At 38.4% G+C, this 16,372-nt stretch overlaps 1 protein-coding gene across 3 annotated transcripts in view; it reads right to left on the reverse strand.

The window, feature by feature from the left end:
• The window catches only part of LOC149187632 (uncharacterized), a 231,972-nt gene that overhangs the window by 195,850 nt on the left and 19,750 nt on the right, over positions 1-16,372 (reverse strand). For all 3 annotated transcript variants that reach the window (XM_089411412.1, XM_089411413.1, XM_089411414.1), the window contains exon 3: positions 14,198-14,309. In XM_089411412.1, coding sequence (XP_089267538.1) covers positions 14,198-14,309 — 112 coding nt within the window. The remainder of the gene's footprint in view (positions 1-14,197; positions 14,310-16,372) is intronic.

Consider the following 16,372-nt stretch of genomic DNA (forward strand, 5'->3'; position numbering starts at 1 on the left):
ACGAGCAATCAATGAATGGTGTTGAGGGATCCATGAAGTAGCAATCTGCTCTCTGTTATGGTGGAGGCCCATGGCTCTCAACGTTCAATCTACAAGTGTCAATGTCACCCTCTATAGGGCTTGGATCCCGTATAGGGAGACCCACCTGCAATCCTGTATAAGATCTAATGCATCTCTTTGCCTTCTAGTACAACAAATCATTAGAGTAATCAAGTAAAAGAGCTTGCAAATCATGGAATCAAGTGGACACTTCATAGTGGCACGCCCTTCCATAGTGGGCTTCAGCATGTACACGTGTCTCCAAGCTCAATAAGGGGAGTTAACCAAGGACCCTATTAGGTGGTTTCAGCCTCTAAAGGGGGTGACATGTCCATGGTACATCCATCAAATGGTAGGTGGCATGTGATATAGTGATAGAATGGAGTGGGGCATGAAGGGGAAGCTTTGGGCCACATGCCATGGTGCAAGGGTAGCTGAAATAAGGGAAGCCCACACTTGGGTATATGACTGTAGGAGGAAGCAATCATGGTACATGAGCTACCCCGGCCTTTGTTTTTCCACCCTTCTTCATATGCCTTTTGCCTTTTATTTATCTTTTTTTTACAACTGCTCGGGGCTCGAGGGATAAGAGCATGATGTGTGGGATATAACAGTGAATTCCCCACTCTTGGTAGGGTATTTCATCGCCCACTAGGGGTTGGGTCAATCATTGGTTCCTTTATGATGGAAGGGGCTCATATAGGACCCTAGAAATCAGGGTGATGGCCATAATGATAGGGGGTAGAGCTCATGTTTGGCTTTTTCCCACGTGCTAAATGTGTATGTCCCAACCATCTTTTACATTTTATGGTACAATTTCCTGTTGAGAGTGGCCAAATATGCTTTTGTCTTTTGTTTTTAGCTACATCAACCTCTGGGGCATCGTTCCAGGCCCGACCGAAGGTGTGGACAAGGGGAGAAGGAAGGCTAACTTCTTGTGGACCCAACTGAGAAATCTGGATCTGGATGGGAAATATGAATGGGGTGGTAATGAGTGGAGGGGGATGATATATATGGCATCGGGGAGCAGGACCACGCAACCAAAATCGAGGTTTCCCATGTAGTGCCATCCCTAAATCCTAGTAGCCAGTAAAGAAGATCCCACAAGACTAGAATAAAAGGTTAACCACCAAAAAGGGCAAAGGAGACAAGATTACAAACCTAATCCACTCTTTCCGCTGAATTCCCCCACTAATCCATGCACACAAGTGTCCATGATAAGTAAACAAAAATACTCAATCACACAATGAAAAGCCATATTTTCGGGATTGGAAGGCCCACCTTCAAAAATACAATCATAACAGATGGGCGAGGGACCTATTGCACACATTTTGTCAAAGTTCCAAGGAAGCGAAAGTAACAAATCTTTTCAACAAGATCGGATCATCTATCAACAATTCATATGTCATTGTAAATCCATTTTGCAAGTTATGTAATATAAATGATGCTAGTAAGACCGTGAATGTATGTAACAACCTAGGTAAGCTTATTATTTTAGCGAGAGTTTCATCCTAAGAGGTTTTTCGTCTCACTAGTTCATTTGTGTTTCTAAACACAGATGGTCGGCAGAGTTTTTCCCTCCAGCCTCACCCCAAAGCTAGGGTGTAATTCTTCGTCAAAGTCTTAGGTGAGTCCTAGTGTTTTAGTTGAGTCTTATGTAAAAGGGTTTTGGGAAAGCTAATTGGCTAAATTATTTTATTACAAATCACTTGGTCTACTAGATCATACTGTGTCATAGATTAGGTATTTTTTTTAGGGTCTAAGCCGAACGAGTATTCCCCTTTTGAGGGTTGAAATTGTAAACCTTATGTAAAAAATATTTTAATGCATAGTCCCTCATACGTAGACACCATGGTTAAAATATTAGAGGGTGGAAAAAATAATTAAACCCCTCATGTGTTAATTAATTAAATTTTCTGACAAAATTAAATTAAAATCCTAAGCCAAGAATTTAATTAATTAGAGTCAAATTAAAATATCTTAGGAAATTTAAGTATTGAGTCTTTCGCAGTGCATTATATTAGATATCATTTTTTGGGATTCAACTGCATTAAGAAAGTCATTCATCTATGACCATTTCCATGAGGTAGTCGTAACTGACTAATTTCTCATGATTTTTGAATAGTCCACTTAGCACTCATTGCATCGGGTGATGCTCACAAGGGTGAAGAAGTGGGATTGAAACTAGTGAAATGAATCACATAGCATCAATCATCACTTCCGGGGCTTGCACCCAGTAACCAGGACTTCCCGGGAGGTCACCCATCCTAGATCGCCTCTAGCTCAAGCACGCTTAACTGTGGAGTTTTCCCCACAATCAAGCCCACTTAGCTTGCTACCCCATTTGCAAAACCTTAGCAAGTATTGTGCCTCATGAACCATTCAAGTAGAGCTCTCTTCACTCTTATGTATTTAAGTATTCATCACCCCTGTGAGCATCACCTGATGCAATGAGTGCTAAGTGGACTATTCAAAAATCATGAGAAATTAGTCAATTACGACTACCTCTCATGGAAATGGTCATAGATGAATGACTTTCTTAACGCAGTTGAATCCAAAAAAATGATATCTAATATAATGCACTGCGAAAGACCCTCAATACTTAAATACATAAGAGTGAAGGGAGCTCTACTTGAATGGTTCATGAGGCACAATACTTGCTAAGGTTTTGCAAATGGGGTAGCAAGCTAAGTGGGCTTGATTGTGGGGAAAACTCCACAGTTAAGCGCGCTTGAGCTAGAGGCGATCTGGGATGGGTGACCTCCCAGGAAGTCCTGGTTACTAGGTGCAAGCCCCGGAAGTGATGATTGACGCTATGTGATTCATTTCACTAGTTTCAATCCCACTTCTTCACCCCTGTGAGCATCACCCGATGCAATGAGTGCTAAGTGGACTATTCAAAAATCATGAGAAATTAGTCAGTTACGACTACCTCTCATGGAAATGGTCATAGATGAATGACTTTCTTAACGCAGTTGAATCCCAAAAAATGATATCTAATATAATGCACTGCGAAAGACCCTCAATACTTAAATACATAGAAGAGAGCTCTATTTGAATGGTTCATGAGGCACAATACTTGCTAAGGTTTTGCAAATGGGGTAGCAAGCTAAGTGGGCTTGATTGTGGGGAAAACTCCACAGTTAAGCGCACTTGAGCTAGAGGCAATCTGGGATGGGTGACCTCCCGGGAAGTCCTGGTTACCGGGTGCAAGCCCCAGAAGTGATGATTGACGCTATGTGATTCATTTCACTAGTTTCAATCCCACTTCTTCACCCTTGTGAGCATCACCCGATGTAATGAGTGCTAAGTGGACTATTCAAAAATCATGAGAAATTAGTCAGTTACGACTACCTCTCATGGAAATGGTCATAGATGAATGACTTTCTTAACGCAATTGAATCCCAAAAAATGATATCTAATATAATGCACTGCGAAAGACCCTCAATACTTAAATACATAAGAGTGAAGGGAGCTCTACTTGAATGGTTCATGAGGCACAATACTTGCTAAGGTTTTGCAAATGGGGTAGCAAGCTAAGTGGGCTTGATTGTGGGGAAAACTCCACAGTTAAACGTGCTTAAGCTAGAGGCGATCTGGGATGGGTGACCTCCCGGGAAGTCGTGGTTACCGGGTGCAATTCCCGGAAGTGATGATTGACGCTATGTGATTCATTTCACTAGTTTCAATCCCACTTCTTCACCCCTATGAACATCACCCGATGCAATGAGTGCTAAGTGGACTATTCAAAAATCATGTGAAATTGATTAGTTATGACTACCTCTCGTGGAAATGGTCATAGATGAATGGCTTTCTTAACGCAGTTGAATCCCAAAAAATGATATCTAATGTCTTACGAAAATTCGTGAGTCTTAAAAGAATTAATTTTTGGAAGTCTTCCACCAAGGGAATATTGGATATTTCAAGAAAAATTGGACCCTTGAGCCTTGGTGGTTAAGTGAAAGTCAAACTTTTGAGGAAATTAACTCAAAATAATTAATTTTGAGCTAATTAAAATGGAATTAAATAAAAAAAATCGAAAAATTCTCAAAAATAAAAATTCAACAGCTAAGATTAAAAGATGATCAAGTATTTTCCGACGACCAAGATTATTTTGACAAGGATCAAGGAAACTAGTTGTTATTTTTCACTTGGAGAATTTATCTATAAATTAGAATCATTTGAATCTCTAGCCATCTGATTTTTGGCTGAGAAATTGTTGCTGAAGCATTTGTGTAAACTATTGTCCCGTTGGGAACTATTTTTTCTATCATAATAAAGACTTTGGGGTGCAACTCGAGGTGTCCATGTTCATTGATTTGTGGTATGTACTGACTACGAGCTTTCCTATGTTGTGTTAATATATGATTATTTTGAGATAAATACATAGTGTTTGCAGGTACTTCAATCCTTGATCTCCTAGTTCACAAATGTGGGCAAGGACCATTTTCCTTGGATCCTGAATATTTATGTGGTGGATTAAATCTTCGCTAAGGCTATAGTGTGCATGGGGTTTCTAAAGCATTTTTAGACATTTATCAAAGAAAATAGCCATAAAAATATTTTTCTCGAAAAAATTAAATTTTCGTAACCCTTGTATATTTGTAGATTTTGTAAATATAATTTGTAAATTATTTTTTGCTAGTTGGGTTTTGGGGTTTTAAGAATCTTTGTATATATTTGGGGTTTGGGTGTTTTATTTTCATTTTCGGAGGTTGAATCAAGAGATAAAGCTGAATTAGAGCTAGATCTAGGCCTTTGAGGGTAAGCTCTAGTCTCTAGAAAATTTTGCAGGGCTACCCACTAAAGATTTTGCAGCATAATTCAGATCTAGAGGAGATAATTTTTTCTTAAGCAAGGGTTTCAGTTTTAAGCCTTCTCGGGCCCAGATCTAGCCTCCTCTAGCCCAGCGTCAGCCTCTAAGGCCCCTGCATCACCCATTTTCCCTCCTGCGTCATCTTTTTCAGCTTCTTGGAGGCAAGTCATAGCCTCGGCCCTCCCTTCAAGCCCCTGCGTTGGGGTTTTGAGGCCTTAAGTGCCCTAGTCGTGGGGTTTTTTAGCCTCAACCCCCCTCTGAGACCCTAGACGGCTGCTTTAGGGCTAGTCATGGGCCTTTTAGCCTTTAAACCCTAGTCATATTTCCCTCTAAGCCTCAGTGTCCAGCCTTTGAGCCTTTATCCCTCCAGCATTGTCCCTTTTTGGCCTCCTCTTGCCATTTTAACCCTTGATCTGTCTTTCTAGCCTCCTCTTCCCTCAACACTAGTCCTTTTAGGCCTAGCGTTGGCCCTCCTTAGCCTATTTTGCCCTAGTTTTCCCTAGATCCATATTTGAAATTTTCAAGACTGATTCCTTGGTGGTTTTGCAAGAGAAATTTGCTCAAAAACTTGTGTTTTCAGGTACAAGATCATTGGAGAAATTTTGGGCTACTTGGGCAAGTTCATCTTCAAGGCCTTGGGCCTAGGGTTTGATCTCTAAACCCTCATTTTGCCTCTGTTTTATTACAGCAGTAATAACAGTGATATAATAGCCCTAAAATCACATTTGAATTGGTCAAAATCACTTAAAATTGCAAATTTTAAATTTTCCTAAATTTTGGCCACTTGGGCATCTTAGATCTAGCCTAGATCTAAAAATTTGTTTGCTGGAATTTACTGCGTAAATTACTAAATCAAGTCTGCAATTTTCTGAATCACACATCTAAAGAGGGCTCAAAATTTGATTTTTTCAGTTTTGGTGAATTTTTTCCTATTTTGGGCATCTTGGGCATTGGTTTTAGCATCATTAGCTTGTTGATCTGTTGGTTTGTTTACTACTGTAATAAGTTGTTTCAGATCTGATATATTACTAAATACATCATCATAAAGTGGGCTAAATACATAAATTTACATTTGCTAGCCATTGGAAAATTTTATGCTTTATATGTTGGGTAAATGTTATGATCTAAAGTGACTTCATTGTTGCTATCATAAGTCTAATAAAGTGCTGAAATTTTCTGAAGTATTACTGCTGATTTGATTTTTGAGATCTAACACTTGCTTGTCTCATTCTAAGTTTACAAAAAATTTCTGAATTTTGCACTAAAAGCACTCCTACACTTAAGCTCTAAATCTCTGATCTTGTGATTGGTATAAGTTGTTTTAACACTTGAGATCTAATTGGCATCATTGTGTTTGACATCTAATTGAGGCATTGATAAAAAATCAGTGGATAATTGCTCTAATTTAAAGATCATAATCTTAAGAGGCTTTGATATCTTGGTTGTCTATCTTAAGCACTTGGCATCTTCAGTTTCATTGGTTATTATTCTAAGTAAGCATCTCAACATTGATCATTTGGCATTTTCTAAGCATTTTGTGGAATATTGTTGAATATTGGCACTTATGTCTTTAAGCACCTATGTTGTCTTAAGATTGTTATCTAATCATTGTTAAGTACTCTTGTTGTAAGGTAATTTACACTAAGTACTTAAATAACATAAACAATCTTAACTTAAGAAGACTTCACTCAATCTATCTTGCATAAGCATTATCGGATCTAACTTGCATTAAGAACTTACCTCCTAGAATAAGCTAGGTTGATAGACTCTTAGGGCAACCCTTTTCTAATTAGCTTGAGGGATTCAACTCTTCTTAGTGGTTAACACAGTGACCTTGCAATCGTCAGAGCCATAGTCTCTGCAGTGTCGGAGGTACTGGGTGGGTGGAACACAGGGGGAGGTATTATTAATCAGGCCACTGTCAGCTTCCCGTTGGCTTCCATTTCACAACCTACTCCGAAAACTATTTCTCAAAATAATTAAGGGATAGGTTCTACTTAGACTAGGCATATAATTAAAAGTAAGCAAGATCATTACATCACACATATATCCTAGGATTTGCACATCATATAGGTTAATAAATCATTTAAGCAGCGGGTGTCTATCTGGTTACTTGGTTTCAATTTATAATAAGTAAGAATTGTGACTCCATAAGGCACTGGTCTCAAGTCTGAAATCTAATCTAATCATCAATCTTGCTAAAATTCTATGAAATTGGTTCCCAACTTGTTTTCCTTCATCTTAGGGACTACCCCCATAGCCTATTGTTGGGAGACAACTAGAACGGAGTAGGCGGGGATCAAAGTGACAGCCCCTGCCCTGAGCGGTTGTCGTGGTACCTGTACAATCCGGGTGACAACAGGACCACATGGCTAACTCAGGTGGCAGAGAAAATGGCACATCGACCTATCTGGTTGTTGCAAGGGGTGTTGGCTACTGGTTGAGGAGCATCTAGGAGAAAAATTTTCTCCTATGGATATCACCCACAAGGTGATGGGTAACAGGCCGCATATAAATCTCAGAAGAATAGGCCGCAAAATGAGCTACAGAAAAGGGCCGTATTAATGGAGTATAGGTTACAAAAAAGAAGGATAATAAGTCGTCGATAAACCATAGAAAAATACTTAAGAAAAGCCAAAGAGATAGGTCGCATACTTGAGGTCTACTTCGGGAGAATAGGGTTCGGTCTAGACCTCAAAAGGAAAACATACTTTGCATAGATAATTTGCCCTTCCAAACTCCACAAGGAGCAGTTGGCCAGAACTTTTCACCCAAGAAAAAAGTTCACCTTTCCTCCTTCGCTTAGAATGTCTCCTCCAGACTTGCGGCTGCCTCAGGAATCCATACCATAGGTCCGAATTTTTTTGCTTCAGAAGATTATCAAATAGTTGTGTGAATGATGGAGGATCATTACCAATATATAGTTGTTTCCGCATGTGAAAGGTCACAACCTTTGGGTAGGATGACATGAAGTATTAAGAGGTCGACTTAAAAGTGGAGGGAAAATTCTTAAATTCAAATTTTCTCAAAATAATATTTAAATTTTCTTTAATGATTGATTGTCCAAATTTTATGCCACATTAATAATAATGAGAGGAGAGCCAAATAATAATTTATTTTACCCAAATTAAATTCTCTCTGGGGCAAGATGGGTTTCTCATGGGAAATTCATCCCATTGCTACCCCAAATTTCAACATGAACATGCCTATGTTTATTATGTATTACTAGGTTTTTTTTGTATGAAATACAACATACTTATATTTACAAAATATATATATATAGACGCTTCTGAAGAGTTTGGAAAATCACACTTCCGAAACTTTGGTTCCAAAAAATGTACGCTAGAGGAGAGGCCTGTGATGGCATGTAAACAAGGATGGTAAGCCAACTGTCTCTCCCATGCTTGAACAAACAATACCTTCGATCACCCAATCTGGGGGAAGTGATTTGACTAGGGTTGCAGGGGTGTGCCCCCCCATCACGATCCCACTCCCAATTCGTGCTTTGATCGGGAGCGACTCAAGAACGGGTTGGGAGTGCGCTCCCAAATGGGGAGCGATTTCAGGAGCGCGCTCCTGACAAAAAAAATCACTCCCTATTTTTTTGGGAGTGTCGCTCTCGCCGCTCCGGGAGCGAATTTTCCAAATAGGGAGCAATCGCTCCCGATCGCTCCCCAGTTGGAAAATTCGCTCCCGGCTAGCGGAAAGCGACACCCATGCGGCCAAGAGGGAGACAACAGCGGCTTAGAGAGAGGGGGAAAGGGAGGGAAAAGGGGACAGAGGGAAGGGGGGGAATAAATAGACCCTCTCCCCTCCCATTATTCACTTCATCCCATTGAGAGAGCAAGAGAGTTTGAAGCAAGGAGAGGAGCTTGGCGGAGTTTGAGGAGCTTGCAAGGGGAGATTGGAGCTTGGGATTGGAGGCCAAAGAGGTAGGATATACACTCTAATCTAGCATTTTTTTATGTTCATTGCTAAATAAATAAATAAATAAAATTCTCTATTTCCCATTCCCATTCCCATTCCATTTTTTTGCAGATTCAAAACTTCAAATTTCAAACATCATGGTTATATGGCTTGGCATTTTCTTCTTCTTGGTTCCTTTTTTGGTTATTATGATGTTAGAGAGTAGAAAAACGAGGGTTGAACATGAAGAAGAGGATGAAGTGCGTTATAGTGGATTTGATGAAAACCCCAGAGAGGAGTGCCTTAGTGAGGAGGACAAGAGTGAACATGATTTAGCCCAAAAAACTAAACAAGACCAAACCCCATTGTGGAAATATGTTACTAGGCTTGAAGTAGGGAAAGGGGGACACCCGCGCGGCCGAGAGGGAGATAACAGTGGCTTAGAGAGAGGGGGAAAGGGATGGAAAAGGGGAGAGAGGGAAGGGGGGGGATAAATAGACCATCTTCGCTCCCATTATTCACTTCATCCCATTGAGAGAGCAAGAGAGTTTGAAGCAAGGAGAGGAGCTTGGAGGAGTTTGAGGAGCTTACAAGGGGAGATTGGAGCTTGGAATTGGAGGCCAAAGAGGTAGGATCTACACTAATCTAGCATTTTTTTTATGTTCATTGCTAAATAAATAAAATTCTTTATTTCCCATTCCATTTTTTTGCAGATTCAAAACTTCAAATTTCAAACATCATGGTTATATGGCTTGGCATTTTCTTCTTCTTGGTTCCTTTTTTGCTTATTATGATGTTGGAGAGTAGAAAAATGAGGGTTGAACATGAAGAAGAGGATGAAGAAGTGGGTTATAGTGGATTTGATGAAAACCCCGGAGAGGAGTACCTTAATGAGGAAGACAAGAGTGAACATGATTTAGCCCAAAAAAATTAAACAAGACCAAACCCCATTGTGGAAATATGTTACTAGGCCTGAAGCAGGCAAAGGGGGCGGAACCACTAAATTTCACTGCCCCCATTGCGACAATAATTACACAGGTTCATGCACCCGCGCCAGAAGGCACCTCTGTGGGAAAAGGCCATGGGATGGAGATAAACAAATAGGAATCAAAACTTGTGCAAGTGTGTCAGCAGCAGATAGAGCCAAATACATTAGGGAAGAGGAGGAAACCCAATACAAATCTAAGGTTTTCTTTGAGCCAAGCTCACAATCACATGCACAAAGAACTCCTTCAGCATCCTCCCATGGCAGTGGATATGGAGGCACAGGGTCACCAAACATCTCATTAAGGCGTAGAACGATATTAGGTTTCCTTGATGAAGGGTGTAGGAATGATGTGAATTCAAAAGTTTACCCGTTTCTCTATGCATGTGGGATACCATTCAATGTTCTTTGCTCACCTTATTGGCATGAAATGGTTTCTGCCATAAATGATGCCCCTAAAGGATACAAGAGCCCTGGGTATGACAAGTGTAGAACCATTGGACTTGATAATGAAAACAGCGAAAATATCACATTCTTTGAGCAGAATGACAAATTCTTGGACTGAACGTGGGGTGTCCATTGTATCTAATGGATGGACAAATGTAAAAGGCAAGCCATTAATAAGTGTTCTTGTTGTGTCTGTTAGTGGTGCCATCTTTCTTTCAGCATATGATTACTCAAACAAGTTCAAGACCGACATCAACATTGCAGAACCATTACTTGAAACAATTGAACGTATTGGGCCATACAATGTCATCCAAATCATCACTGATAATGCTCCTAATCGTAAGGCAACGGGAGCAATTATTGAGGATAAATACCCCAACATATTTTGGTCTAGGTTGGTTCACACAATGAACCTTTTGATGCATGATATTATTAGGAACAAAAACCAACAATACAAATGGATTGGTGGTTTGTACAAGAGAGGAAAACAAATGATAAAATTTGTTACAAATCATAGCAATACCCATGGGCTTTTCCACAGTCACTCAAGATTGGAGTTGTTGAAGATTGCGAAGACTAGATTTGCTAGCTATTAACTCACCTTCAGGCGCCTTTTGAAGGTAAGAGAGTCATTAGCTAGCATGGTATCAAGTCCACACTAGCAGGTATTAAAGGAAAGGGCTACAAATACAGCTGACAAGCAAGGTTTTGAACAGGTGGAGGAGACCGCTCTTGATGGTCAGTTTTGGGCACATATGAGGCAAGTATTGGAATTCACCAAGCCCATTTATCACATGATTCATTTTGCAGATACAGATAAACCAGTGATTGGGGAGGTGTATGAGCAGATGGATACCATGTTGGGGCAAATAAAAGATATTGTTCAGAAAGATGATCCCAACTTGTATACATTGATTCACAATTGTGTGTGTACACAATGGAATAAACTTAATGTTCCACTACATGCCTTGGTGTATATCCTTATGCCAAAATACTACTCTCCAACTTGGTTGGGCCAACCTGCACCTGGGGGTGGGATTAGGGTCAAACCCCATATAGATCCAGAGGTATCTACAGGATATATGGAAGCATTAAACAAGTTGGTACCTGACAGGGAGGAGTGTGCTAATCTACATCTTGAATTAGGCAGATACTTCAGTTGCACTGGTTTGTTTGGTTCTTTGCATGCAATGGAAGATAGAGATAGATTTGATGCTCTCACATGGTGGGAAGCATATGGCGGCATGGGACTTTTGCCAAAATTGGCAAAAAAAGTTCTCTCACAGGTTGTAAATACTTCTTTTGCAAAGAGGTGTTGGAGCACCTACAGCTTCATACATAATGTGAGAAGAAACAGACTCAATGAAAACCAGGCAAAAAGCTTGGTTTATGTGCACTACAACTTGAGGTTGTTGAGTCATTACTGTGATCGGGCTTATGAGGATCCAACATATAAAATTTGGGACAACCACCTAGAGGACGATAATTTGGAGGATGGCACTATACATCTTGAAGAACTGGAAGCAGAACTTATGAGAGAGGAAGATGAAGCAACAACCATGCCACCCCCACCATCCAGTAGCAGTGCTCGAGTTCCAAGTCTTGTTCCTTTGTTGTCGCCGCCTCCATGTACATCCACACATGGAGGGAATTTGCCTTTTGGTTCTGGTCGTGGGACTGTGCGGGAGGAGACTCCTAGAAGACCACCACAACCTGCTCAGAAATTAGACATTATTCGTGGTGGCAAAAGAAAGATGTAGATGATAGATTTACTTTTCTTTTCTAGTTTCTAGTAGTTTTTATAATTGTTGACTCTTTCATATTTATTATGATATTTTTTGTAAACAATTTATGACAATTTAAGTTTGAAATTTGAAGTTGGCAATTATAACTCATTGGTAATGAATTATGAATATGATGTTTCATGAAAGTTGAAAGTTGTTTCATTTCATAATATTTCATTTCATGTTAGATATTATTGGTTGTAATAGTTACACTTAGCTTACAAGTACAACTTTGGTGATCAATGATGATAAATGTTATATATTGAATTTTGAAAGCTTGAAACTTTAAGATTGATGAATCATGATTCATGAGACTCAATATGTTGCATGTTATTAATTTGTGGACGTGGTTGATGAAGATTATAACTTCTAGATGATTGTTGTTATATGGTTCAATCTATGTTTTTTATAATTTTTATATCTAATTCATCATTCTACATGTTTTTGTTGACATATATGCATCAAAATATAATATATATATATATATAAAACACTCCCGGATTCGCTCCCAAACCGGGAGCTTCTGAAAAAGTCGCTCCGGCTCCCGCTCCCAAGTAACCTTGGATTTGACATATCATTTGAAGATTACAAAGCAGATTTTCTGCTGTAATAAAATGATTTTTAGATAAGGTATATGCTTGGAAAAGTGTGCCCTAAGAGCTGAAACTTCTTGGAATTTGCCTGGTATCTTTTCTCTTGAGCTACCTATTGTGTTGGGTTGAAGCAAAGTGAAATATGAAATATTATCTGTTGTTTGCTGTTGTAAATTAAATTTCAGATCAGCCCTAAGGCTCAAAGTTCACAGGGATTTGATCCAAGAAACCTCTAGTGTAAGGTGAAATTTTGAAAGTTGCACTAATTGCCCCTAGATACAAAATTTCAACAAAAACTTATTGATAATATTGAGGAAGATATTAGAAAGAATAAACTTGAACCTGAAAAACTCAGAATATATTGGAAAAATTGGCAGCCTGAAAAACTCGAAAACAATCAGAAATATCAAGAACAATCTGCACCACTGTATAAATTGTGGGTGTCTCTGCAATAAAATACCATGCAACATCTCCAAGATTGTGTGGATACTGCCAACAACTATAACATAAAAAATGCTACTAAGGTTCTTTAGTGCATTTTAGTGATTTAACACGTTTACTCCTAGCCTTATTTGAAAAGTTGGTATCCTCTTCCTATGTAGGTTCATCTTGCTTCACATCAATTAAAGAGTCTTCAATACTTTTAAGTTCAACAAATACCATGGCGATCAAATCTCCATTCCATGTCTTGCATTCCCATTGCAAGTTGAGAATTTGTCTGATTCCTAATGTAACCATTGCTTGTAGAGGAATTACAAGCTTGATGTCACAAAAATAGGCATGGAAGATTAACAACGAGTCTACAAGGAAAAATTGATCAAGCATTGTTCATGTTGAAATTGTCTAAGAGTGCAGTTGTGACTCCTTATATATGACTGATCAAAATGGACCATAACAAAATTCTTAAAGATGCTACACAAGCGCTGTAGTGCTTCACTCAACTCTTGAGATTTATGCTGCTTGGCATGTTGGGGTTTCTGTGGAGTTTTATTTTGTATCAATTTTAACAAAGTGAGAAATCTATTAAATAAATAGTATGTCTTAGGACTCTGCCAACTAATTTCTCTACAATCAAAGGTAAAATGGATCAAACATGATGTAGAGACTGAAGAGAACAACAAAAACAATTTTACAATCAAATACGACCAAGAAAAAAAATATCAAGATTTCAATATTGTATCAGAATCCTAGCTCATAAAGTGTCCCGTAAAGTCAACTCTAACTATACCACAATTAATCGTCTAGCAAAACTCAGAATTAGAATCCCACTTGCAAAGGTTGTCAATGAAATCAGAATGCCCAAGTTAATGTACTATATGATATCCTTGGTGCAAAAACAAAAAAGTTTGAAGCTTCTAAATCTGAGAACAACATTGCTACATCATCAAGAATCCAAAGGACACAGCATTCATTCATGTCATCGGGACACAACCTTTATCAGGATATTCTCTAAACTTAACCCAATTCATATTTTGGGTGTCATTCATATATTTTTAAATAAACTCATTTATTTCTTATTTTATTTAGCATGTTATTTCTATTTCCAGCAACTCCTACCTTCATAATAGTCAGAATGAGAGTATTTAAACCTCTTGACAGGCTTAAACAAAAAATGTTTAAAGCTTACCATGAATTGTAGACTTAGTTTCGCTCAACCAAATAGACTCTATAGGATATTCCTTCTCAACAACCTCTAAAACTCCATGGAACGACTTGTGCCTGCCATCATTTACATCCACCTACCATCCATGTTGCTCTAAGATCACATTAGCCTTTATAACAAATAGAACAAATTCATATACATAGAAATAATGACTTCTTTTGGAACTTTGAAAAGAAAAAAAGGATGGAAACTCAAATGGAGACAACAATGTGGCATCCACAATTTAAATAGCTTCCTTTACTTGTTCCTACAAAACAAAGGGCATTATAGAAAACAGATTTCAGATCAGTTTACTAAAAGACAAATGTGCATGGTAATCAAACACCAAAAGTGAAAACTTTGTACAAAAGAAAATCAACTCTGGGGTTAGTTTCCTTTCTTTGTGGTTTCTGGTTAGGACTTAAGTACAGACTGACTTTGCCACTCAGAATTAGAGCATTGAAATGATGTATAGATGATGCCACAATGAAATGTATTAGCAACTTATATGCCCATTCATTTATTATATCTCTTAACTTAATTTCTAGCATTAACTTATTAAATATAAGCAATATTGCAATAGCCTTAAGGTATCATGGTGTCCATCATTGTCGATAGGCAACCCATGAGTAATTAATAATTAACCTATAAAATTCATTAATTAGATTGAGATTTTGACAGGTTGTATATGAGATTTTGAGGAGGATTAGTGGAAAACAGTGGGGAAAATATACTATTACTTTATGCAATATGAATATGGTAAGGCACCACAAACAATGCTGCTAAATAGATAGTCATTTGTAAAGGTTCAGTGAGCTAATAGAGCTTGAATACTAATAATCTTGTGGTTTTAGGAAACTATTCATTGGTAATCAATTATATGATAGGATTGAAGTAAAATAAAATGGCATTGCAGAATCTTCTAAATAAAAGTAATGGTTTAGCCAACAAGTTTGAGGAAATCCAGTTTGTTGATATACAGAGATGTCTAAATATGGGCTGATAAATCGGCAAATAAGAGAGTTGATCTTAGGCTAATGGAAATAATATTAATCGTGTTTCAAGACGGGACAAAGGATAACAATTATGCAGCAAGCTATTCTAAGGATGAAAAGGGGTTGATAAGTGATAATTGGGTAACTATATTAAAGCAGGCAGTCCATTAATGATGATATTATAGGACTTCGACATGATAGTTTTGATAGAAAGAAAAGTATGGCTTTGATGGTAAATGGGACAAGCTAACACCCTTTATTGACATCATAAAGAAGATGCTTCAAGGGTTTCTTTGTTTTTCTAAGGAACATGATCTAATTGTGGGATTTGGGAATTTTAGTAAAAAATGGATTCTAAGCTGAGACTAAGAAAACAATGAAGACCACGAGAATAAGACTAGATGAGGACAACTATTTAGATATGGAAGATGGTGAGAATGTGGGAAACAAGTCTTTAAAAGGCAGTCGTTTGAATGCAAAACAATTGCAACATTCCAACCATTAGAAGACTCTAGGCTCCCGACAACTGTCCTGCAACCTTGGGTTTGTAGGCCTTGGAATGTCACCACCTTACAGTTGTGGACTTTGGGCTTCCACAACTTAGTCTTGTTGCTAGTACACAATGGTTGTCCATGGTCTTGGACCTTGGTTGCTCGCAACTTTGCCCCATATTGCATCCTTTGTTGTTCTACTACAACTTTTCTTGCAAAGTTACCATGGTTCTACAAGTAAACATTGTGAAGTTGGTACTAGAACAAACCATACAATATACATTTTTCTCTTACTTAGACTCTCACTCCTCTCCAATGGTGGATCAAATTGATACTCATATGCATAGGGCTGCAGTTAGGATGGTTTCTCTTATACTTGATAACTTCTTGTGATATATCTTTACTTTTTCTTACTTATTAGCTTCTTCTCTTATTATTATGTTGTTCTTATCATCAAACAACTACCAAAAACATGAAGATCAATAGTACACAAGAACACAGGATGTAGGCTGCAATCCAGGGCCAAAACCTCTCCACTTGAGAGGAAAACCCACATATCTCATCTCTTCTTATAGATTCTTCAAATGACGAATTCCAAGGCCAAGCCAGACCTTCCAAATGATGTGCTTCTTCTATCCAAGACAAACCCAGTCAAATCTCTTCTAGCTGCACAA

The sequence above is a fragment of the Pinus tabuliformis genome, chromosome 3_1, assembly GCF_031772625.1.
Source record: "Pinus tabuliformis cultivar Carrire ecotype Pingquan chromosome 3_1, CPIR1, whole genome shotgun sequence".
NCBI lineage: Eukaryota > Viridiplantae > Streptophyta > Pinopsida > Pinales > Pinaceae > Pinus > Pinus tabuliformis.